The 24,087-nt window shown below is 57.9% G+C and overlaps 1 protein-coding gene across 1 annotated transcript in view; it reads right to left on the bottom strand.

The window, feature by feature from the left end:
- Nucleotides 1-642: 642 nt before the first annotated feature.
- The window catches only part of Dennd3 (DENN/MADD domain containing 3), a 96,024-nt gene continuing 72,579 nt past the window's right edge, over nt 643-24,087 (bottom strand). Inside the window, exons 17-32 of the mRNA XM_013025138.1 lie at nt 21,933-22,054; nt 18,478-18,633; nt 16,794-16,890; nt 14,189-14,292; nt 13,301-13,500; nt 11,537-12,058; nt 7,062-7,321; nt 6,666-6,836; nt 5,878-6,007; nt 4,856-4,963; nt 4,488-4,627; nt 3,937-4,094; nt 3,602-3,735; nt 2,480-2,598; nt 2,272-2,406; nt 643-1,581 (exon numbers count right to left, since the gene is read on the bottom strand). Coding sequence (XP_012880592.1) covers nt 1,381-1,581; nt 2,272-2,406; nt 2,480-2,598; nt 3,602-3,735; nt 3,937-4,094; nt 4,488-4,627; nt 4,856-4,963; nt 5,878-6,007; nt 6,666-6,836; nt 7,062-7,321; nt 11,537-12,058; nt 13,301-13,500; nt 14,189-14,292; nt 16,794-16,890; nt 18,478-18,633; nt 21,933-22,054 — 2,757 coding nt within the window. The 3' untranslated portion in view covers nt 643-1,380. The remainder of the gene's footprint in view (nt 1,582-2,271; nt 2,407-2,479; nt 2,599-3,601; nt 3,736-3,936; nt 4,095-4,487; nt 4,628-4,855; nt 4,964-5,877; nt 6,008-6,665; nt 6,837-7,061; nt 7,322-11,536; nt 12,059-13,300; nt 13,501-14,188; nt 14,293-16,793; nt 16,891-18,477; nt 18,634-21,932; nt 22,055-24,087) is intronic.

Here is a 24,087-nt window from a genome sequence, read left to right as displayed (position 1 = left end):
GAGACTTTATCTCATTACCCAGGGGGAAAAGCGAGAATGGGGGTGCGGCTCAGCAGTAGAGCGCCAGCTACTAGTACAAAAGAATGAGGCCTTGAGTTCAAGACCTAGTACTAGAACCAAAAAGCACCTAGTTCCCCAGCGGCGACCATTCTCCCAGCCCCCAGCTGGCACTGAGGCCCCGCGTGCCACACGCTGCAGAGCTTCCCCCAAGGCAACACTGGGCACCAACTTAACTCACGCTGCTAGAGCCAGGCACAACTACACTCACGCCTGCCCTGCTGGGGCGCCTGCAGAGGAGGCGGAAGCCCCCCAAAGCGGCGGGTCTCCTTACCCCTGCCCTGGTGAGAGTGCTGCTCACCATGCCCCCTCCCGAGGAATCTCACGCACTCACACACACACCTACACACACACAATCACACACACTCACACACACACACAGAGCTGCTGTGCCCTGGCAGCTTCAGTGCTGCCTCCGCTGCTGGGAATTGTGTCCAGGATGAAACACAAAAGTCTGTCTTGGAATAACTTGACGAGGAGAAGCGGGCAGTCCACACCCGTCTTGGGTCACGTCCAGAGCGCTGCCCACTGGCAGCGGCTACAATGAGGAAGCGGACGTGAGCGCGCGTAGCTCAGCCGGCTAAGCCGCCCGCTCGGGTTTCCTGGGGCCGTGGACTGGCATCAAATGATGCTCCCGTGAGTCTGAGGCCTGCGCCGCGGGGCCCCGGGCACTCAGCTAAGCCCCGCCCTTAGCAGCCACCTTCCTGCCAGCCATCAGTGCTCCCACGCAGAGACCTTGGTGTTCCGGGGAGCCAGCGCCCCCACAGCCACCCCTGGGAGAGGGGGTCGGCGGCGAGCACCGTCCACCATCAGCAGCGCTCCTTGCAGGCACCATGTGCCCGGTCCGGGACGGGCGGGCACCGGGCAAGTCCTCTGCAGCTCCGCCCCGGGTCTGCGGGCCACGTGCTGTCCAGCGGTGAACGGCTCCGGCCTCGGTGGCAGCAGCCTGCAACACTGGGACACGTGGCAGTCGGGCTGCTAACAGCAAAGCGCCGCTCACTGCGCACGCGTCCTGCGTAGCATGCGCCGCACCCGGCAGGGAGGCGGCTGCACTGGGCGCCCTGCGCCCTTTCATAGAAAAGCCCGGCGCTTCAGTGTCCCCTAGGGCTCACCAGGACGTGAGCAGCCACCACCGCCCCGTCAGGTCCAGGTGTGTGAAGAACAAATGCTGAGGAGTCATGTGATGCAGCCAAGATCGTGGCTCCAGTGCAGGCCCTGCTTGTGGATTCTGGTACATTCTGGAAAACCCACTGGGCAACTGCAGCTGAGGCCGCATGTGTGAGCGGAGGCTGACGGGGCACGGGCGGGCGGGCGGGCGGGCGCTCACTCCACCTTCCAGATGGCGATCTTGCCCTCCTCCGGCCCGGACCCGCTGAGCACGTAGCGACCCTCGGCGGAGCACAGCGTCCGAACGCAGTCCACGTGCGCCAGCAGCTCTTTGGCCACCGTCCTCTGGTCCGTGTCGATCACGTAGATCTTCCCCCGGGGCCGTCCCTGCGAGGGGCCCGCGCCGCCCACCCAGATCTGCAGGGAGGACGGGCGTCAGTCAGAGGGGAAGGGGCACCTCAAAGCCGATGCTCTGCGGGCACCCCAAAATACATGTCCTTCCTGGCCAGGTCTCTGCTTTCAAGAGGCTGGGCCTGGAGGACGGGGCTGAAGCCCAGAGGCCAACACGACCCGTCAGTGCTGGACAGTGCCTGGGGGTTGCTGAGAAGAGGGAAACTGTTCTTACATTAGGACACGCACGCACGCACGCACGCACGCACGCACGCACGCACACGTGTGCGGGACAGGCGAGAAGCTGGCTGTGGCAGTCAGGTGTGGACCGCGCATGAGAGCATCCAGTGGCCGCAGGACGCACGCCCGTTCTCGTTAACTACAGGCAGTGCAGCGGGGCTCGAGGGGCTCGAACCTCCTCCTCCCCGTGTCTCCTCTGGGGCTGGACGGTCCCGATACCAGCGCCAGGGGGAAGCCAAGGTCACCGGGGTCACCGGCAGTGCTGGGACTCAGAGAAAAGCAGGGGACGCCTCCCCCGCCCCGCCCGGGCAGTGAACTCCACCTCCTACAGGGCCCGTGAGGCTGTGGCGACTGGTGGCCTCCAGACAGCGTCTGCCCCCGCGCCCCACAGTCACACGGGAGCCCGAGGCTGTGACAGCCCACACGTGCCCACCCGGGGAGGAGCCCAGAGGGCGAGGTGGGGGGCACGGGCCTCACCTGCCTCTTCACCCGGATCATGCAGCTGATCTCGGAGCAGTCTGGAAGGCGGACGCTCTCGGGGGGCTGGGCCAGGTCCCCCAGGCTCCAGATGTAGAGCTCGCTGTGTCCCGCGCAGGCCGCCCACAGCTGCTCCTGCTGGACAGACAGACGCCACCGTGGCACCATGGCCGCGGCGCCTCCCACCCGCCCCGCAGGCCCTCAGTACCTCAGGCAGGATCTGGAGGCCCAGGAAGGAGGCCTGCACTTCCGGATGGCCACCGTTGATCCTCAGCTGCTGCCGCAGGACGCCGCGGGCCGTCACCTCCACGATGCTGCTCCCCGCGCCTGCAGAGCCGCGGCCAGCCCGGCATGGGCGTCCTCACCTGACCCGGCCCCCCCGTCCTCCCGTGACCACCAGTCCCATGCTGTCACGTGTCCTGGGACTGCCACACCCACACGTGTCCCCTGCCCCGTGGGACTCGGCACGTGTCCCCTGTCCTGCGGGACCAACCAGCCTCAGGTGAGAAATGAAGCCCTTGGTCCTCAGCCAGCCTAACCACTCCGACGCTAGCCTGGGTTTTCCTCCCTCCCACTACTAAGCACAAGGAACCCCTCTAGGCCAGCACTGGGGGGGGGGTGCCTGCGCACAGGGCAAAGCCCTGGGTCGGGAAGGGCTGGCTGCCGGGAGGGGGTGCCACAGGAAGCCCAGGAGGCAGCCACAGCCTGAGCCTCAGACCGCTTGGCACCGTCACCTGCCCACGCACTCACGCAGCGCGGGCCCCACACACAGGCGACGGCGTTCAGACTGGGTGCTGGCCAGGTAGGCGCTGGCCAGACGGGCGTTGAAGAGCACAGCTGTGAGTGGCCTCGCCGTGTCCCCAGCCGGCCCCCCACTTGGGAGAACCACAGGGGAAACCTAAAATCACTTGGAGCCGGGCACTGGCGGCTCACGCCTGTCATCCTAGCTACTCAGGAGGCTGACACCTGAGGATTAAGGTTCAAAGCCAGCCCGGGCAGGGAAGTCCATGAGACTCTTCAATGAACCACCAAAAAGATGAACGTGGAGCTGTGGTTCAAGTGGTAGAGCACCAGCCTTGAGCAAAAGAGCTGAGGGATAGCGCCCAGGCCCCGAGTTCGAGCCCCAGAACACACACGCACACAAAACGCCCCACAGTTGGCTGTGGCTCAAGCTCTGAGTTCAGAGACAGGGAGGGAGGGTGGCTCCCCAAGGGCGGACCAGGGTGGTCTGCACTCCATAGGAGGGCAGGAGTCTAGGGGAGGCCCGGGGAGGGGAGGCCCGGGGAGGGGAGGCCCGGGGAGGGGAGGCAGTGGTGGCGCGGGCACTCACAGCACCAGAGGTGGCTGCTGTGCAGGCTGATGGCCGTGAGGCCCCCGCAGGGCAGCTGGAAGCGGCCGGTGACCCGCAGGCTGCTCACGTCCCAGGCCAGCACCGTCCCGTCCACACTGCAGGAGTACAGCTCGCTGAGGGTCAAACACACACACAGTTAATGGCCCGGGGGGAGCGGGGTGGCCGTGGGGTCGCCCACACCCGAGGCCGAGCCCAGGCTGGGGGGCTCCCCAGGGCTCCGCGCCTCCGCCCAGGGCTGAGGTCCCCCGCGGGTCCAGCAGGAGCACCGCGCACCTGGGCCTCCCCGCCCCCGCAGCCCGCGTCCTGCGGCCGACCTGGGCCTCCCGCCGGCGGGCGCGGCAAGCCCGGTGACGGCCGCACGGTGCTCGGTGAGCTGCTTGTTGCAGGACATGCTATGGACGTTGATGATGTAGATGACCGCGTCCTCCGAGCCCACCCACACCTGGCTCTGGTCCGCCATCACCATGCAGTTCTAGGGAGAAGCCCGAGTCAGCCCGCCAGCCTCCCGCCAGCGCCTGCCCCCCTCCCTGTGCCCCCCTCCCATGCCCCCCCTTTCTCCCCCCCCAGCTCAGGCCCGGGGCAGGGTTAACAGGCTGAGACAGGGTCTTGCTAATTACATTTTGCTTGGGCTGGCCTTGAACCTCAATCCTCCCAATCGCTGCCTTCCCGGCAGCTGGGATTATACATGTGCACAACCACCCCTGGCCCATGGTGAAAGGTAAGATCACCCACCAAAAGCACAAGAACATGAAAAAATGGGGTACCCAGGTCGCCACAGAAAGGACACCTGTCAGAGGTTTGAGGCGGTCTTCAGGTGTCTGCTCCCGCACACAGCCAGCGGCGGGGGGGGGGGGGGGTCACTTACCACCCTGGAGGAGCCCACTCTGAAGCAGTGCTGGTGCACGGTCCAGGAGGACGCGTCGAACACGATCACTTTGCCTCCGCTCAGGGCGCACCACAGCTTGGGGTGAGCGTCCTCCACCTTCTCCGCTGGGTCCAGATGCCCTGGGAGCCAGCGGCGGCCGGTCAGACAGCTGAAGGTCGGAGCCTAGCATCTGCCGTAACCCCTCGGACCCACCCCGGGCCGGCTCAGCACCCAGAGCTGTGAGCAGGAGGCCACACTCCGGGTGAGGACACGGCCGCAGGCCCGGCGCCCTGCCGAGTCACCAAGGCCTCAAACCTGCTTCCACCCACACGGCCGTCCCCAGGCCGGAGCGGGGCAGGAGGGCTCACCTGGCGTGTACAGCAGGACCTCCACAGCCTGCGGGCCCGTCTCCCCGGCCGACGGGTTGATCTTGTGTTTTAGGGTCTCCGAGGTGGTCTTGGGGACCGCCAGGGGCACTGGAGCACAAGACCACTGGTCAGTGGAGGACGAGGACCGCGCTGGCCCCCGGGGGAGGACTGGGAGGAGGACTGAGGGGCAGGCGCCCACGCAACATGGCGTCACTGGCAGGAAGCCAGCGAAGGCTTTGGTCTCCAGCCCCGCCCCACCCGCGGCGGCTGGGCCCTGAGGCCCGTGACGTGAGCAGGGTGGATACGAGGCTGGGTAATGGAGCCAGGCGCCCGCGCACCCCAGCAGCCTCTCTAACCCAGCGCCGGGCCCCCCAGCACAGCCAGAAGCCTCCCCCAGAAGTAGAGTGCCCCCCTCTTCACCCCGCCTCTGGTTATAACTAGTTCCCAACAAACAGCTGCGTCCACTCCACCCTGCGTCCAGCTTGCGGCGAGGTTAGGAAGGGGACGCCGGGAAAATGGCAGGCAAAGCAAAGAAACATGAGGGCCCCGGGCCCCTGGCTCCAAGACCCTGAATCCACCTGTGGCGCCCAGCCACGCACAGGCCGAAGCTGCCTGACCACAGCACCCAGCGGCCAACCGCTTGCATGCACCACCCAACAGCCTTCCAGAAGTTTCTAGTCGGCTTACATCAGCCGGAGGAATTTCTGTCATTAGTGTGAAGAGGAATGGGGGGACCCCTGGCGACGCGATGGGAGACGCGGCCTCGCCGCGCTCCGCAGAAAGAGCAGCAGAGGGAAGCGGCGCTGGGCGCCACGCAGACACAAACTACAGCCAGGTGTGCGCCCGCGGGCCCGGCAGCCGGCCCTCGGGAGGCTTGAGGCAGGAGGACAGAGAATTTGAGGCTGGCCTGGGCTACAAACAAGCCTCTGTCTCAAACAGAATGAAAGGTATACAAACAAGAACTTGGGGATGGAGTATTGCCGGTGAAATCGAGGCCCCCAGCAAGACACGGCGGCTCTTACTTTCGGTCCGCATCTTGTCGAAGTAGGACAGCTTGGAGGCGGCGTAGATGGCCCCAGGGGACTGCAGCGCGCCCACCACGGCGTCCATGAGCAGGACGTTGGTGAGCGCTTGCTGGACGAACTGAGGGTCCTGGGTGGAAACCGCGATTCAGTGCCGTCACGCCCGGCTGCGCCCTTGCCAGGCGGTACGCGGGCCGGCAGCGGTGGTGGTGGCTCACGCCAGACCCAGCACACTCTCTGCAGAGCCAGGCAGAAGCGCTCTGGCTGTGTGGCCACGGCTGCACATGCAGAGTCCACATGGAGGCGGGAGCTGCAGGCGCTCTGGCTGCACAGAAACCAGTGCACGGGGCCTGCACCGTTGTGTGGTGCCTGCCACGGGCTCAGGCCCAGCCCACAGCAACACGCTACCAAACCTGGCGCCCCCAGCCAGCCTCGGGGGCCAGGACCAGCCGCCCCAACGGCACCTGCCCATGCGCTGCCCACGCTCAGCTCGCCACTCGCTGACACAACGCCCCCCACACCCCTTCCTTGGTGCCCAGCCCCTGTCATCTCTGCGAGCGTGTCATCGGGTGACTGGAGGAAATGAGTGACACACGTCCTCAGGGCAAAGCCAGTGCCAACTCCACGCAGTTCCTGATCACGAGATGTGGGAGGCTGAGGACATTTGCTCGCCTGCCCGCCGGGCGGATGGGCGCAGCGCAGCCCAGCCGGTCTGCCACCCACTCTCCAGGCCTCCCGGCAGGGCTGGCGGCCAGCCCTCACCACACCCTGTGGCCGCGGCTGCCCACCTTGTAGTCGTCGGCCAGCTTCCTCCCAGCCCACATCTCCTTCACCATCAGATGCCACAGGTCACACTCGGACTTCAGGTTGGCCTCAAACACTTCTTTCTTGGACACCATTTTGATTTTCAAGGTGGGGATTCTCAGGAGGAGAAAGGCCACCATGGTGCTCTTCACCTCCTGTGCGGGCAGAAGACCCACCATGATGAAGCGCCTGGCTCCTGCCTGGCTGGAGGGTGGCGGCTGGCCTTGCTTCTCCCTTCTCAGCCAGGGAGGGGCCCTACGCCTGCGCACACCGGGCCTCCTCCCTGCTCTCCCCACCCTGGACAGGAAGCAGCCTCGGCCAGCAGAGGCCGGGTACAGGAGGCCAACCTTTGTACCCTGAACCACGCTAGGTGAGCTTACCTCTATGTTCCTGAAGGTGGAAATCTCCACATAGCCCGGCCTCCCCTCTGTCAGCAGGAAGAGCCGCTTCTGGGTCATGGCAATCTTGCCCACACCACGGCTGGTCTTCACAGAGCTGGACAGCTTGTAAACGCACTCGTTCTTGTCCAGGTGGTCCATCACCAGCGAAGGCAGGCTCACCTCCTGGGCCTCTGCTTCCGTCTCTTTCCAGCAATTATAGAAATCCTTGAATGTTTCCGGGTCAATTTGTTTCTGCTGGCCTGGGTTTTATAAGAAAAAGGATGACTTAGGCCACATGCATCACCTTACGATATAGCACAATGCCCAGAGTCAGGCAGCAGGTGGCGCTGGTGCTCAGATCGTTCGACCTTGGCCTTTCCAGACAGCAGAGGGGAGGGTTCTGTGGTCCAGGACAGGTTGTCATGGTAACCCTGGAGCTGCAAGGAAACACTGAGATCAGGGCACTTCTTGTGGTACTTCTTCACCACTGGACCAGAGAGAAAGTAACACTGAAGAAATTAGGATCACACCTTGCCTGAAACCAGCCTACTCTGCTCTCTGTAAGTGAATGATGTATTTGTTTTTAGCCCAGATCACCTTAGCAGATGCAGTCTGTAAACACCGAGTAGTCACCATGCCCTGGGGTGAGCGGGAGCCCCACGCAGATGCCCAGCTTCTCCTCAGCCCTGCACACCCCACCCCTAACACCGGCTGGTCCCTGCACCCACCCTGGCCTGCTCCTGACTTCCATGCCTCCTGAGTCTGCCGGCCCCTCTGGCCTCGAACCTGCAGTACTGGGAGATGCAGACACAGCTTGGGGCTCCTGCTACCCCTGCCTCCCTCTGCGGGGTGCCTAGCCAGTGCCCAGGACTTCTCTAATGTACAATGGAGTCCTGATTCCTTGCTAAACAGGGACCTGCTGTCTACTCCAGCCCCAACGCGGCCCCCAGGCCAAGCCTCCGCCTTCCACCCTCCATCTCAGACAAACCAGGTACACCCCAGACACCTCTGCACCTGACTACCCATCCAGACAACACACTCTTATCCTCAACACCCCGTATGTATGTAGTCATCTCCAACCAAGTGGGTCAGCGTGGTTGGGACCAGCAAGTTCTGTACAGAATCACTGCTCACGGTCACCACTGCGCACCAAGAATCATACTCCACATTGTCCAATCCAGGGCCCTCATGACAGGCAGGCTTGGGTAGAGCTGGGAAACTGGGGCATGAAGAAAGCCAATTGCTAGGGGCTGGGAAGGTGGCTCAGTGGTAGAGCGCTTGCCTTGCATGCATGAGGCCCTGGCTTCGATTCCTCAGCACCACATAAGCAGAAAAAAAAAAAAGCCGGAAGTGGCGTTGTGGCTCAAGTGGTAGAGCACTAGCCTTGAGCTGAAGAGCTGAGGGACAGCGCCCAGGCCCAGAGTTCAGGCCCCACAACTGGACCTAAAAAAAAAAAAAAAAAGAAAGAAATCCAATTGCTAGCTAGGTGCTAGTGGCTCACACCTATAATCCCAGCTACTCAGGAAACTGACATCCGAGGATCATGATTTGAAGCCAGCCCAGAAAGGAAAGTCCATGAGATTCTAGCCTTGTGCAACAAAGCTCAGCAACACTTCTGGCTTTTTCTAACTAATTTACGGGAGATAAAGAGTCTCACAGACTTTCCTGCCTGCGCCTCAGACCTCAGTGTCTAGAGTAGCTAGGATGACAGGCGTGAACCACCAACACCCAGCTATACAGATCCCTTTGATGTGAATTTTTTCTTTCCTGTTTGGTTTCAGTGACTGAAAGAAATGTGGCTGGATGTAGCTAAGTGTGTGCGCTTGCCAGACATGCATGAGGCCCTGAGCTCCTCCCCAGCACTGCCAAGAAATAGCTGTTAACTATACATGATATCCAGCCACTGTGAAACGCCTTAAAAATAGAGGGAAAAAAATAGCAAAAACATTGCCACCTAGTGGAGACTGACGCGAACATCGGGTACCAGTGCCAGTGTATACAGTGCTCTGTGTGGAAAACACAGACGTCAAAGAAGGCTCTAGAACTTGCTGCAGCACCCACTCCCTGCACAGAGCTGTCCCTTTCTATGTTGTCCCAATGCCAATGTAACCACGATGGAAAATGCTCCAGAGTACATGGCTGCTGACCCTGTTTGTGGACAGGAGCCGGGATGCCTGGCTGGGACTTTGGCCTCCTCGGATCCGGGTTCTTGGCCCGGCTGGGATGAGGGACCAGCTCCTGCCTACGTCGCGGCCAGCAGGGAAGGTGACCTGCGAACACAGAGGCCCACGTGCTGCCAGCAAGGGGCTTGTTGTCGGTTTTGGTGCCAATCAGTGCGGGGGCTTGAACCTAGGGATTGGGCACTTGCTAGGCAGCAGCTAAATCCCAGTCCCCTTTTTACTCCTTTTCAAGAAAGGATCTTCCTTTATTTGCCAGGCCTACCTGGACTTTGATCCTCCTACTGTGCATGCCCATGGTACACACCACTGCCAAGCCATTGGCTGAGGTAGCCATATCATTTCATTTTCTTGGGCTGGCCTCAGATTGCAACCTACTAATTTTTGCCTCCCAAGTAGTAAGGACCGCAGACTTGAGCCACAGTACCTGCCTTTAAACGTAGTCTACCTCACGGGTTTATCCCAAGCCAGCGACATCTGGCATTGAGGAAGACTGACATTTTTCGACACAGCCATTTGGCCAACACACAGATTAGATGCTGCTCTATCCGGCAACCTCAGGCGCCCAAAGGGGTGGCATTTCTGGGCTGATCTGCCATGCAAACCAAACAGCAGGGCTGGTGGGAACCACGGAAGGCCCCTTGCCGGCCAGGCCTCCCAGTGCCCTCCTGCATAACCTTCTGGTCCCATGACCGCAGGCAGCACGGCCAACGCGAGCCTGGTCCCCATGGCGCCAGCGCTCCAGGGGCACGGGCTCCTCCCGAGGCCTCTGAGCCCCACGCCTCCAGGGCTCTGTCCATGCCCTGTGCTGTCTGCACCTGACTCCTGCCCACCCGGCGTGGCCTACATGGGAATGTGCCGGCCGGACAGACCTCATATCTTACTCTTCAGAGCGTGGCATGGGGAAGTGACCGCCCGCAGTACCTATGGAAACTGGCCCCTGACCCCACAGCCCCAGCCTCCGCTCACGCCCGCCCCTCCGCGGCGACGGAGCCACGTGTTACACACACACCAACACCTGCAGACACCCGGGCCACACTGCTGTGTGGTCTCCAGCGTTCAGTGCTATGTGGGACTAGTGTGCAGCAATGTCGGGCGGGCCTACGTGTCAGCATAGGAAAACCCTGATCAGCGTGGAATAAAGCAGACCCCATCACCCAACCTATGGACAAAACCCACGAGCTCTTCTGACGCAACTAACTGTAGTCATAGCAACGCACAGCAAGAGAAGAGCAAGGGACCCCAAGCGAGGCCAGCAGTAAGTGGGGAGATGAGGCGGTTGTAGATGTGCTGAGTGTGTCACACTGAGTGCTTTGTGTGTTGTGTGTGTGCACACGCACACATGCATGCACGTGTGTATGTATTGTGTGCATGTGCTGGCTTGCGCGTGTGTGCACAGCACTTCATCCTAGCCAGGCTTTCCAGATGATGGGTCACCTCTTGAGTTGAGCTGAGCATTGCAGAAAGGGCCTGCCCACCTCCCAGCCCTTCCTGCATCCTCCCAGCCCGTGATGCATCCACCTAGAGCCAGCCCAGGGGCGTGTACCACCACGCTGCCATGGGCTCCATGACCTCCGCTGCCCGGCCTCCTCCTGTCGCCACTGTGTTTAAGCACAGCCAACTCGGCATTTGTGGGGGACAGGTTCTGGGAGCCGTGGGGTACCCAAATCCCAGACAGTCAAGCACAGTGTGCAAATTGGCGCGTGCTTCCCACTTGCATGCCTGCCTGCGTCTCAAATGACTTCTCACCCCGAGCACAGTGGAGCAGCGCTGTAATGACAGGTAGCACGGCTGCACTCACTAGCACAAACACAGAGGGTTTCTTGGTAGCCCTGGCATTTGAACTCAGGGCCTCATGCTTGCTAGGCAAGCATTCTGGGCACTTGAGCCAAGCCTCCCACCTATTTTTTCCTGGCTAGTTTGTGGCCAGGGTCTCATACTTTTGCCTGCTGCTGGCATAGGACCAAGTCCCTCCAACACCCAGCATCCTGCAAATCTAGGATTAGAAGTGTGAGCCTACCCACCAGGCCCAAGTCATTCCAGGTTTATTTTCAGTTTTGGTTTTTGTTTTGGTAGTACTGGGAATTGAACCCAGAGTCTTGAACATGCGAGGAAGATATTCTACAGCTTGAGCTACGCCCCATCCCCCATACACAGTTTTAGAATACGTCTTTTTTTTAGGTGGTGCTGGGTTCTTTCCTATCTATTTTTTTCAGTGTGCAGCAGAATCACCCGTTCACGACCACGGCCACGTGGGCGCCCATACTTGAATAGGAAGCGGTGGCGTGGAAGTCTTACCAACGGTGAGCGCGGTGAACAGGCGGCAGATGATGTCAGTGTCCTTCACGATGCCGGACTCCTGGACCCTCTTCACAAAGTCGTCCAGCTGCATGTGCTTCTTGGGCAGCTCGAAGTTCTTCACAGTGTCATCGGCCTTCGGGGCCTGGCCAAGCTTGTCCAGGACCTCGGTGATAAGCCTCTTCAGCTCGGGCGTCCGCTCGGCCTGGGCACGCTCGGCAGTGGACATGGCTGCCATTGTCCTCTTCACGAGGTCGGCCGGGAAAATCCCCAGGTCTGTCTTGTACAGGTTCTGGAAGTCCAGGAGGGCGCTGAGCAGCTGCCCCTGCATCAGGTGCACGATGCCCCGCAGGTAGAAATACCTGGCCAGGAGCAGAGAGTTGTCGGGGGCCAGGAGCCCCATGGCCTTGCTCAGCAGGCCGGCGAAGTCTGCGTAGTAGGCCTGCACACACTGCCTCACCAGCGGGAAGTGGATTTCTGGAATCTTGAAGGTGTATGTGGACCTAGGGGCCACGTTCAGGGCTGAAAAATCAAGGGACAATAGAAGGTGATTGGCAGGCATGGACCTTCAAAGTGAACATCTACACCAGTCACGTCAACACTTTTTCCAGAATGTTCTGTGTACCTTGAGAGTTACAAGAGCCCCTCACTCCCCTTCTAGAGTGAGAAGAGGTAGCTTCCACTCAACAGCTTAATCTGTATAACCATCGAGGCCGCGTGGAGTGACTGCGCTACAGCCTGAGGGCAAAGCTGGCACAGGCACAATGCACGTGCAGGAGGCCGAACCCCTCAACCAGCAGCTGTGGGGGTGCTCTGCTGTTGCATGTCTTCCGTCTTATATGGAAGGCGAGGCTGTGGAGCTCTTGCGGGCCAGGAAGCTCCCTGAAGAGGCCCAGAAAGCAGAAGGTACTCCCCACGCCCCATGGTCAAGGGGCTGCACAGGGGCGTCGCACCGGCACTCACCTCCACGGCTCACTGGAGCTCTGAGGCTCCGCTTCACACCCTCCCCCAACCAGATCACAACCTTCCAGAGCCTCAATGGCCAATCACAAGGCCCCAGGCACGGACCCGGCAGCCGGGGCCAGCAGCCACGCGAAGCCCACGTGCAGGGATCTCATAGGTCTTAGCCCCTAATAACCTCTCCTGTCCACGGAGGATGGGGCAGAGTTGCACACTGGAAGTACACGGAAAGGCCCAAGCACAAGGACCCACACAAATGTGGAAATGAGACAGGAGCTTGCACACGTCCAGATGTGGACTTAGCAATTCGTGCACTGGAAGACCTCCAAGCTGACATCTTTCCCAGCACCAGGGCACCTCCACTGCCCCCTGCTGGAGAGCCTCTGCACAGTGGCCTTTTCATTCAGCCTCCCCTGCATTGAGAGCCCCTCTTGACCCTGACTCCACTCCACTTTACCCCAACGTGTGTAAGGAGAGCAGGGCACTCACACGGGCCTTGCTGTATCTCAGAGATATCTACACACCTGAGTATGTACTTCATACACACACATTCCTGTGCACGTGTGCACACATACAGACTTCCTCCCCCGGGCCACTTCTCGGGCGATGTGAGCTGCCCGTGAACACACACATGCAGGCATGCACACATGCAGGCATACACACACACAGGTGTGCACACACACTGGCACACACATGTATGCAGGCACACACATGTACACAGACACATGCAGGCATACATGCTCACAGGCATACACGTGCAGGCTCACAGGCACATGCTCCCAGGCACACCGTAAACATCCTCACCCAGGCTGCTGCTCTGGCAGTGTGAGCTGCCCATGACACGAAGAGACAAGTTCCTGGGTGGCAGCTCGGGCAGGGCGATGTCCTGCAGATTGGGCATGCTGACCACCATGCGCCGGTGGGCGAGGGGCAGGGCTGGGGGCTTCCGCAAGGCCATCTTCTCCACCGTGGGTCTTCTGGGGCTTATCAGCATTCCGTTCTCCCTGGACAGAAGAAAGCAAAAGTGCACTTGGGAGACGCCATGACGGTTCACTGTTCCTCCCTAACCAGAGGGGGAGAGCAAACCGTGGCAACAACTTGAATAAATCCCACCTTCCGCAGACCCTCGGGGAAGGACAGCCAGTGGGTCTCAGTAATGAACACATGCCCGAGGCCAAGAGAAGCACTTAGAAAACAGGCCGTGTGACGGGGAACGTGTGAATGAAGATAGGGAGAGCGGGATGGGCAGAGTGGGACTCGGCACAGGGCACCCCAACAAGCAGGGACACACAGGGCTCGCCTGCCCCCGCCTCACTGTGACTGTGTGTATGATGTGTGTGATGTGCCAGTTGTGAGGCTTGAACTCGGGGCCTGGGCATTATCCCGGAGCTGTTTTTACTCAAAGCTAGCTCTCTACTACTGAGGCACAAGTCCACTTCTGGCCTTTCTGGTGCTTAACTGGAGATGAGTCTCACAGATTTTCCAGCCCAAGCTGGCTTTGAACCACGAGCCTCATATCTCAGCCTCCTGACTGGCCAGGATCACAGATGTGAGCCATCAGTGCCTGGCTCTCACTGTGAATTTCCTAGTAACCGGCGCTGCCCACAGAGTATATCCTTCATCATCCAGATCAAGCTGTCACCAGAGCACTGGGACCCCGAGTCGTGTACATGACACCCCAGAACAGAGCACCTGTCTTCTTCCGACTGCGTATCGCGGTCCATCCGGGCAAAGGCATCCATCGTGCGGCTGAGCCGGGCCTTCAGGAAGGAGTGGAACATGTAGGTGTCCAGGACCTGCGGCGGACGAGAGGAGGTGGCCCCATGGCCTCAAGCCCCGCTCCCGCCTCTGATCCAACCCCTGGCAGCTACCACCGGTCCCAAGGGGCAGAAACCCCTGAACAGGAACATCCACACTCTGACTGCCTCTGTTCAGCACCCACACTCACCTATGGGTCTCAGATAAGCAGCTGCTCTGCAGCTGGAAAGCCTCACGCCCAAGAGCAGAGAACCCTAACACGGAGACACCTCTGTGTGACAATAAACTCAAGCAAAAGGGGCTGGGACACGGCTCAAGAGGTGGAGCTCCTGCCTGGCAGGTGAGGCCCCAGGACACAGGTGTGCTCTGGGGCTCCCTGAAAGCTCTCCTGCCCCAGCGGGGACAGCGGGAGCACACAGGGACCACCACCAGGAGCGATGACATCAAGAACGTCACGGAGAGGAGCGGTCTGGAGAGGGGAAGCACTGGCCCTGCCGTGCCACGCTCCCCTCTGCTTTGTATTTCTTTGGCTCCCCAGGTCTCCTGTCGTGTGAGCACTGTGTGACAGTGTCCTGAGTTCTCATGGCCCGTGGACCGATCCACCGTGCAGTGTTGGGTCATGAGTGGAGGGAGGGAGAGCGAGCAGCTAACGTCTATGTTTGGCTGCAGAGCCCACAGGCTGTGTGGAGGGGGGGGGGCGTGGGGCATCCAGGAACGTCAAAGCCCAGGGGAAGCAGGGACAGGGAGGGGAGTGGCTGGAGGCCAGTGGACTGGTAACGTGACGGGTGGGGGGGCCATGGTGCAGGAGGGCTGAGCCCATCGGAAACGGCCATAGCCTTAGGTCAACACTGTCACCTGCGGTCACGAGGCATTGTGCGAGCCATGCCCGCTTGTGAGCAATGCTTCCCTTCTTATTTCATTTTCCCAATGGGAGCATGTACTCTGGAAAACTGCTGAGGAATGAGAGAGAGACAGAGACAGAGACAGAGGAGAGACAGAGAGGAGAGAGTGGAAGAAGAGAAGAGAGAAAGAGAGGAAACAGAGGAGAAAGAAGAGATAGGAGAAAAAGGAGACTAGAGGAGAAAGGAGAGAGGAGAGAAAGGAGAGGGGGGCGGGCGTTCACCACGCAGTTCATACGATGAGTGGGGTGACGTGGGCATCTGTGCCGTGCGGCCCGGGGCTCGGAGGCGGCACACAGCCTCATCTTCCGGGGTCCCAGCTGACAGAGGGGTGTAGAAGAAGCCCCACAGGGAAAGGCCTCCCCAAGAGGTGGCAGTTGGGACCCAACAGGTGAGAGGCGCCCCAGCACGGCCTCTGCACACTCCCCACGGGCTTTAAAGGTCATTCGGGTGCCTGCCAGCCATGCTCAAATGTCCCCTAGGGCCAGACCCTCTCCAAGCTCCACGCAGGCCCAGCATCACGAGCTCCACACTGCCACCCGCATGTGACACCGGCACCTCCACACGGCCCTGAGATGCCTGCAAAGGAAACTGCACAGCCAGGTAAGGCTGGGAGCAGGCGGCCTCCCCAGCCCACAGGGGCGCCAGCAGGCCTGGGAGCATCAGAGGCGAACCCTGCAGAGCCTGGAGAGAGGCAGCCTTCACCCCTCACCAGGGTCCGCACAGGAGCACGAAGCCCAAGACAAGCGCCTTGTGTGACGGACAAAAACAAACCCCCCAGGGCTCCTTGCTGGAGTGGACATGGTAACAGAGCTGCCTCCAGCCAACCCCAGAGCGCCGCCAGCACCGAGGGGGAGACGCAGCTGTGGAGACGCGTCCCAAAGAGAGGGAAGGGGCCGGGGGAGCTCCGATCAGGATGACGCTGGCCAAGGACCAACCTTGTCCCCAGGGACAGAGGAGTCACAGGCTGCTCTGGGATGACAAGGAGGCGCACTAGCAACATCACACAGGGTGCCCAGGCGGAGGACATGGCGCAGCTGTGCCCCTCTGCCAGGCTAACGAACTGTAACCTGAAAATGGCGTATCTTATTATACATATGTTATGCTCTAAAAGATGACTTAAAACAAGATAGGGAGCCAGGCACTAGTAGCATCTGCCTGTCATCCTAACTACTCAAGAGGCTGAGCTCCAAACAATCACAGCTCAAAGTCAGCCTGGGAAGAAAAAAGTTCATGAGATTCTATCTCCAAAATAACCAGGAAAAGCTGGAGCAGAGGGTGTGGCTCAAGTGGTAGAGAACTAGCCCAGTGTGCTCCAAGCCCTAAGTTCAAACCCCACTGCCATGGAAGTGGCGCTATGACTCAAGTGGTAGAGCTCTCGCCTTGAGCTGAAGAGCAGAGGGACAGCACCCAGGCCCAGAGTTCAAGACCCACGACCGACAAAAAAAAAGAAAAAGAAAACCCACTGCCAGCTAAAACAATAATAATATAAAAAGGACCCGTATGAAAACAAGCTTCTTGAAAAAGCAAATATATTTCCTAAAATATGAACAGATCTTGAAAACATGTATTAGAGAAATATTAAAGTAGAGAAAAGTGGACGGACTGAGCAGCAGCGACCTGCTGCGCACACCCCTCACCTGTCTGTAGAACGGCTGGTCCCCGGCCGCTCTGGTCTTCAGAAACTCTTCACTGTTGAAGACTCTGTGCTCATAGTTCAAATGATTCTTCACTTCCCTAACAAAGACAACGACAGCCTAAGTGCTGGGTGCTGCAAACACGTGAAAAAAAACATCACTTCTAGAAGCAGTAAGAACAACGGCAGGAAACACACACTCTGGAAGCCTGTCCTCCCAGAGCTAACGTGAATCCCGAGGCACGAGGGTCTGGTGAGCAGCTTGGTCAGACCTGACTCTCCCTGGCTAGAGAAGAGCCCAGCTCACACCTTCTTCCCCTTGACAGTCAGCCTCTGTGTTGTGGAGTAGTAAAGTGCAAGGGGAGGCTTGGGGTCATGACCCCCAGCCAGCCGCCCCAACAAACCCCCGCAACCTGCTGTGCCCCTGCTCCTCCTAGACAGTAACACCTTGGGGGTCTCAGGGTACGGCCTCCCGGGCCTCAGGTGCCATCTACATACAGGACTAGCACCCTGCCGGGACGTGGCCGGCGCAGGCCCCGGGTCTCTCTTCTTTTACAAGCAAGCAAATCATTCCATCTAGGGGACAGGAAATCCTATAGTCCACGGCCATATTTCTGTGGGCTGGAGGAATAGCTCAAGCAGGAGAATACATGCCTAGCAAGTGTGGGGCCTGAGCTCAATCCCCAGGCCTAGAAAAAGAAAGGAGCATAATTATATTTTCTTTTCTTTTTTTAGGTCCAAGACTGGGACCTTCCACTTTTGCTCATTGGCTACTGCTCTACCAACTGAGCCATGCCCCAACCCCTATCACTCTATATTCTTGCTTTTTAATGAACTCATCAATACTGTAAAGTATTTAAACAACAACAATAAAAGCCCAAACCCAGCCGGGTGCTGGTGGCTCACGCCTGTAATCCTAGCTACTCAGGAGGCTGAGATCTGAGGATCGCGGTTCAAAGCCAGCCCGGGCAGGAGAGACCGTGAGACTCCTATCTCCAATAAACCACCAGAAAATCGGAAGTGGTGCTGTGGCTCAAGTGGTAGAGTGCTCGCCTTGAGCTGAAGAGCTGAGGGACAGCGCCCAGGCCCAGAGTTCAGGCTCCACGACCGACAAAAAAAAGATAAAAGCCCAAACCCGTCATGGAAGATTTGTTTCTAAAGAACACAAGCAAACAGGACCACACTAATGACATCACTGTGAGTAGTAGAGGTGATGACACCTGCCTGTGAGACACCATCCTGCCCTTCCCTAGAAATCGTGTTCTTTATGTAAGTCATGACATTAAAACTCTGCTGTAGAAATGACCACACAAAGTATGGTGAGTGGGCAGCGCCACAGAGCGGACGAGGGCCGGCACGGGCACCTTCTTTGCTATGGGCCAGCAGAAAGCAGCGAGGAGAGAAAGGACACTGCAAGAGAAAGAGGAGAGCGCGTGGGGTGAGAGGAAAGGTCTGCAGGCCCTCCACCCACAAGCGGCGCCCGCGTGTGACACAAGACCTTCGAGGACTGCACAGAGGCCGAACGGCGGCAGCAAACAACTCCACTCCTCCACGCCACCCGCGCAGGACGCGATCCCACACTAGGGGCGGCTCGCAGCGGCAGCGACTGTGGCAGGAAGTCTGCGCCTCCAGGTGTGCTGCAAGGGCACGGCCGGCCTCGCCTACATGCCCGAGCCCGTGTGAGGTACCTGAAGATGCTGACGAGCAGGTGCAGGGTGATCTGCTGGACGCGGCAGTTGAGCGTCTGCTGCCAGGCGCGCCTGCGGGCTCGGCCCTCGTTCAGGTCTGTGCTGGAGCTCAGGTGAGCAAGGTGCAGCTCCCGATGCAGCTGGAGGCTCTGCACCCTGGGGGAAGGAGACGAGGCTGCAAGGCCCGGCACAGCCCTGGGGCTCCCCAACACGAGCAGCCGCGGTGGGGAAGGTGAATGCCCTAGAACGCTGCAAACGCCCAGCCACAGAGGAGGCCCAGGTCAGCGGGTCCAAGGTTGTTCACCTCCAAAACACAGCACTGACGTCTTGTCTTAGGACCACACATGTTTTTATCTCAGGTCTGTCACTTCAACCCCGGGGCCTACCTGGATGAGAGCAGGCTCCCTTCCGGGACAATCAAGGGGAGCTTCCGGTTCAGGCTGCTCTTGTCTTCCATGGCTGCCACAGGGGCAAGGCTGGCTCCCAGCAGCTCCCCCTTCACACACGCTGCCCAGGCAGGGCCAAACGCTCCTGGGAGCCCTGCTCCAGCACCAGAGGCCGTGTAGGGGGCGCAATGAGCTTGCAGTGGGACCAGGTCCCGGGGCCACCGCAGCTCCTGCAGCCCACACGGGACTCCGCATCCTCCACTGGGAAGCCAAGAAGCTGCCCTAGTGTCTCAGTAACTTTTGACCAAAAGCTTGCCACAGCTCCTGAAGTTAAGGCTGGGGACCCCAGCACAGAGCTGGGCTGGCCAGCGTGACTCCTCCCCTCTGGCCAAACACCCACACATGGATGTGGACCCACAGCTCAAGACGCCGTGACGAGACCCTCCCAGCCACAGCCTGGGGGTGCTGAGAGGCTGGGGCACAGACAGGCCCCCCACCCCACCCACACAGAACAAAGGCGCCATGATGAGCTGTCCCACAGCCATGCTGGAGGAGCCACCAAAGGGGTCCCGTGTGCATTCACATCTGGAATGCCAACAGCACAGACACAGGCAAAAATCTTTGGTCAAAAGAAACACCAGGAGTTGCACAGAGGGCAGCCACGGCCTTCTGGAATGCCTGAGCACCAGGGGTGGCCACTGCTTACCAGGAAGTAAGCAGACAAGCAGGCATGTCTATTTCCCCTCCTCCTAGCCCACAGGGAAGTCCCTAGCAGAGCTGCCTGCCACAGCCCAGACCAAACTGTCTGAGAAGCCTGACCAAGCCCCCAGGCTTCTCCACTCTCAAAGGGTCTCAGTTTGGGGCCCCTTAAGGTTATTATAATAGATGAAACAAGGATAAAGATGTACCCCTATGTTGGATGAGGGCCCCGTCACATGGTCGCAGCACCTGTATGTATAACTCAGCAGTAGGCACGTGCCTAAAAGAGGTCCTGGGTTCCATCCCCAGCAAACCCAAAAAAAAAAAAAAAAAGCACGGGTCCGTAAGTGTTTCAAAACTAGATGTCAGCGGGTACCGGTGGCTCACACCTGTGAACCTAGCTATTCAGGAGGCTGAGATCTGAGAATCACAGTTCAAAGCCATGAGACTCTTATCTCTAAGTAACTCAGAAACCAGAAGTGGTGCTGTGGCTCAAGTGGTAGGGTGCTAGTTTTGAGAACAGTGCCCAGGCCCTGAGTTCAAGCTCCCACAACTGACCCCCCCCAAAAAAATATGCACACACAGAAAAAAAAAAACAGATGTCAGCTTTGGGCTCTTTGGGGGATGTCATAAGACACCGTAGGAATGGAAGCAGACTCTGGCTTATGTCTCAGCATAGCCTCCACACACAGACTGATGGGGATTTAGGGACACTGAGGTTTCGTGTGACCTGTCCCACAAGGCCCAGTGTAGAATTTTCCACTGTGGTATCATGGCGGTGCTCAACAGAGCTGCGATTCTGGAGCACTGAGAATTTGGCATTTTCAGATTAGGGATGCTCAGCCTGTGTTTTGCAAAACCCATCCAGGAAGAAGAATACCAGCACTGAGGTAAGCCTGAGTGGGAACGCCCAGTTCAAGGAGTCCCAGACCAAAGCTGCCTGTTCTTCCCACCATCCCCTGCTTCCGCTCACTTGGCTTCTGACCCCCAACAGGAAGACACAAGCAGACAGCTAGCTACCTCTCACGTCAGCAGACACTCCCAGGCTGGATGTCTGCAGGGCCTGAGCGAGAGCAGCTGCTGTTTCCTCCCCGACCCTCCAGCATCACCTCTATGACCCCACCCAGGTCAGGAGACTGAAAAGCAGGATCTCTCCTGCCACCATTTTAACACTCAATGAAAACAGCACCATGTGAGCCAGCAGAGGGCGCCTGGTTCTAAGACTAGTGGCCTTGTCCACAGTGACTGTCACAAGAAGAGCTGGACCCCTGCCTGGACCAGGGCCAGGTAGCCAGAGCCCTAACACAGGCCACACCCTGACATAACCAACAATTCATCTCTCATTTGCTCCCCCTGCCCCCGAGAGCACAGGAGGACAAACAACTTTCCAGCCTCTGCCCCACAGACCACAAGCTTTTTTTTTTAATTTAGTAATTTGTTGTTGTTGTTGTTTTTTGTGAACATACTGTACAGAGGGGTTACAATTACATGGGCAGGATAATGCGTACATTTCTTACCAAGCAATGTAGCCTCCTCCTTTGTTTACCCTTCACATCCCTTCCCAGCCTCCCCCCTCCTACCCCCACAAGCTCTTTTTTGATCTGTCCTTTCTTGGAAAAATTGTGCTGAGCCCTATCTATTGTGGTTAACAAAGCTGCGTATTCAAGATGGAAGAAAACAAAAACATAGGAAGAAAAAAGAGAATGCTCAGGTGAAAAGAGCCAGTGTCACAGGGCAGAGCTATTTAATAAATATCTGTATTTAGTAAATATTTAATATTTAATAAATATCTGACATGGTGCATGAATGAGAGGTTGGATGGATGGGGAGACCAATGAATGAATCAATGGATGGATGAGTGGAAGGATGTATGGATGAGTGGCTGCATGGATGCTGGATGATGGATAGGTGGATGGATAGATGGATGAGTAGATGGATAGCTGAAATCGATGGGTAGGTGAGTGGACACATGGATGATGGATGATGGATAGCTGGATGGATAGATGAAATGGATGGATGCATGGATAGATAGATGGGTGGGTGAGTGGATGGATGGATAGATGGATGGATAAGTGGATGGATGGGTGATGGATGGATGGATAGATGAATGGACAAATGAATAAAGAACCTAAAAAAAATATATCAGTATGGACTCTGAGACAAAAGTCAAGAGGTTTCTCAGGGGTCATGACTGACCCCCAACAATTTTGGGCCATAATTTGTATTTTGACAAGATTAAAATATTTATCTTAAAATATTCACAATGTCCAAAGTAAACGTGTAGAACAGCAATATAGAATTGGAGAAGGCACTACAGGTGGTAAATACAGAGTGCGACCAAGATGCTCTCACACACACCTTTCTCGTTACCTCTGAATAAATTCCTGTGCCGCGGCGAGCGGGACCTCGGGAATGCCCAGGTTGTTGTTGGGGGACTCGGGACAGGTGATGCTCCCACGGTCGATATCTATCAGGACTAAGCCGTCAGCTTCCTAGAAAGCAAAGACAGGCATGAGAGCCGCCTTTCAAAACACCCAAATACAGTTCTGATTCACTAGGACAGCATCAGCATGTTTGCCCATGTAGCGTGTACACATTACCCACAAAACACACAGTAGAGGACTGGGGTGTGGCCCAGTGGCAAATCTCTTGCCTAGAATCAGCCACACCCTGAGTTCAATTACCCCCCCCCCACACACACACACACAAAACTATAGTATGCACAATAAGAATGGGCTAAGTCTGATTAAATGTCTTTTTCTTAGTCTCTTTAAGTTGTGTTAATGTACACATAACCACTGGGCACCCATGCTCACACCTGTAATCCTAGCTACTCAGGAGGCTGATGTCTGAGGATCATGGTTCAAAGCCAGCCCGGGCAGGAAAGTCTGTGAGACTCTTTATTTCCAATTAACCACCAGAAAGCTGGAAGTGGCACTGTGGCTCAAGTGATAAAAGCACTACCCTTAAGTGAAGAGCTGAGGGACAGCGCCCAGGCCCAGAGTTCAAGCCCCATGACTGACCAAAAAAAAAAATTTTTTTTTAAAGATATCCAAAACCTGCCACTGACCACCTGGCTGTCTCAGTACACAGTGGGGCAGACATTTTATACTCATCTAGCTGCATGACCCTTGCGTGACGGGTCTCTAGAAGCTTCTCCTGCTTCCATCCTGAAACCCCACATCCACAGAACACTGCCGCCCCATCGATCCTCCTCTGCCCCCGGGGAACTGCCATTCCTTCTATCCCTACAAGCCGGGCTCCTCTGGGGACGCCGCCAAGTGCAAGGGAGCGGTGTCTGTCTTTTCACGTCAGGTCACAGGTCACTGTGGTCATCAGAGCCTTTCCTCCTCAAGTCTAGACACCAAGGCATGCTGCAAGTGTTTAATGACCCTGATCCAAACACTGCACACACAACTTCATAAAATCTTAGGGAACATTCCAGAACTCCACCCACACTCAACACTCAATGTGTCCCCCAAATGCCCAGCAAGCTTGACACCCACTGGACCAGAGTAGAGGCAGGGTCCTAGGCCAAGTGACCACATACAAGTGGAATTTGGGAACTATGCAAGTGGCAACTTACACAGTCTTATCTGTGACAAAACCCACAGCGAGCGGCACTGCCCTGGGGCTCTGACGGTGCCAGCACCTTTGTCTGGGCCAACCCTCCGGTGGCACGTGAACTGTGCAAACAACAGCTTCTTCCTAGTACAAGTGGTATGGGGCAAACACACAGAATCCAGGCCCAGGCCCGCCCTGTGCAATGGTTTTGTGCCGCAGGTCCCCCGAGAATCCCACCATCGGCCCTGAAAAACAGAGCATCAAAGCAAACCCAACGGTTTCCACCGAGGAGCAACTACCGCTTCGGGAATTTTCCAGAACACGTAAATCACTAAGTGAGCTTCCTGCATGACAGCTGTCCAGAATGGTTAAGCAAATGTGCCAAGGAAGTTTCCCTCCTGAGGAGCCAAGAACAAGATGGCTTTTCCCCCTAATGGCAAAAAAAAAAAGGAATCCCAGCTTTCAGCTGGAGCACGCAGCCACAGACGCAGCACTGACGTCCTCCCGCTCCTCCCAGGGGTCTCCGCAGCCTTCTCCTAAAGCCAGACTGTCCCTTGCTGACTCACAGAAAGCACGCTGTCCCCTACAGGAAGGATAGCTCAGTCAGGAGCTGCCCCCTTGCTGAGCCCCTGGGGGAAGGGCTGCGTTAGCCCCCCAAGAAGTGGAGCTGTGGGGACAAGGAGTCAGATGCTGAACAAGGTGAGGAGCAGGACAGGCTCCCTCCTCTGTTCTTCCACTTCTGTGGACACTGGGCACGCCCAAAATAAAAAAAAAAACAATTGAGTACATGGTCATTCATGCTGCAACCCCAGCCCTTGGGAGACTGAGACTGTGTAGCCAACTTGGCTACACAGTGAGAGCTTTCTAAACAGCAAGCAAACAAACATGCACCTGCCATGTCGAACTGCCAATGTGCCCAAGATGCATACACTCCCCAGCCCGACTCCAAAAGTAAACACAC

This window comes from Dipodomys ordii, unplaced genomic scaffold (genome assembly GCF_000151885.1).
Source record: "Dipodomys ordii isolate 6190 unplaced genomic scaffold, Dord_2.0 Scaffold82, whole genome shotgun sequence".
Classification (NCBI taxonomy): Eukaryota; Metazoa; Chordata; class Mammalia; order Rodentia; family Heteromyidae; genus Dipodomys; species Dipodomys ordii.
The sequence above is the reverse complement of the archived record's forward strand: the minus strand, read 5'-3'. Positions and strand labels throughout refer to the sequence as shown.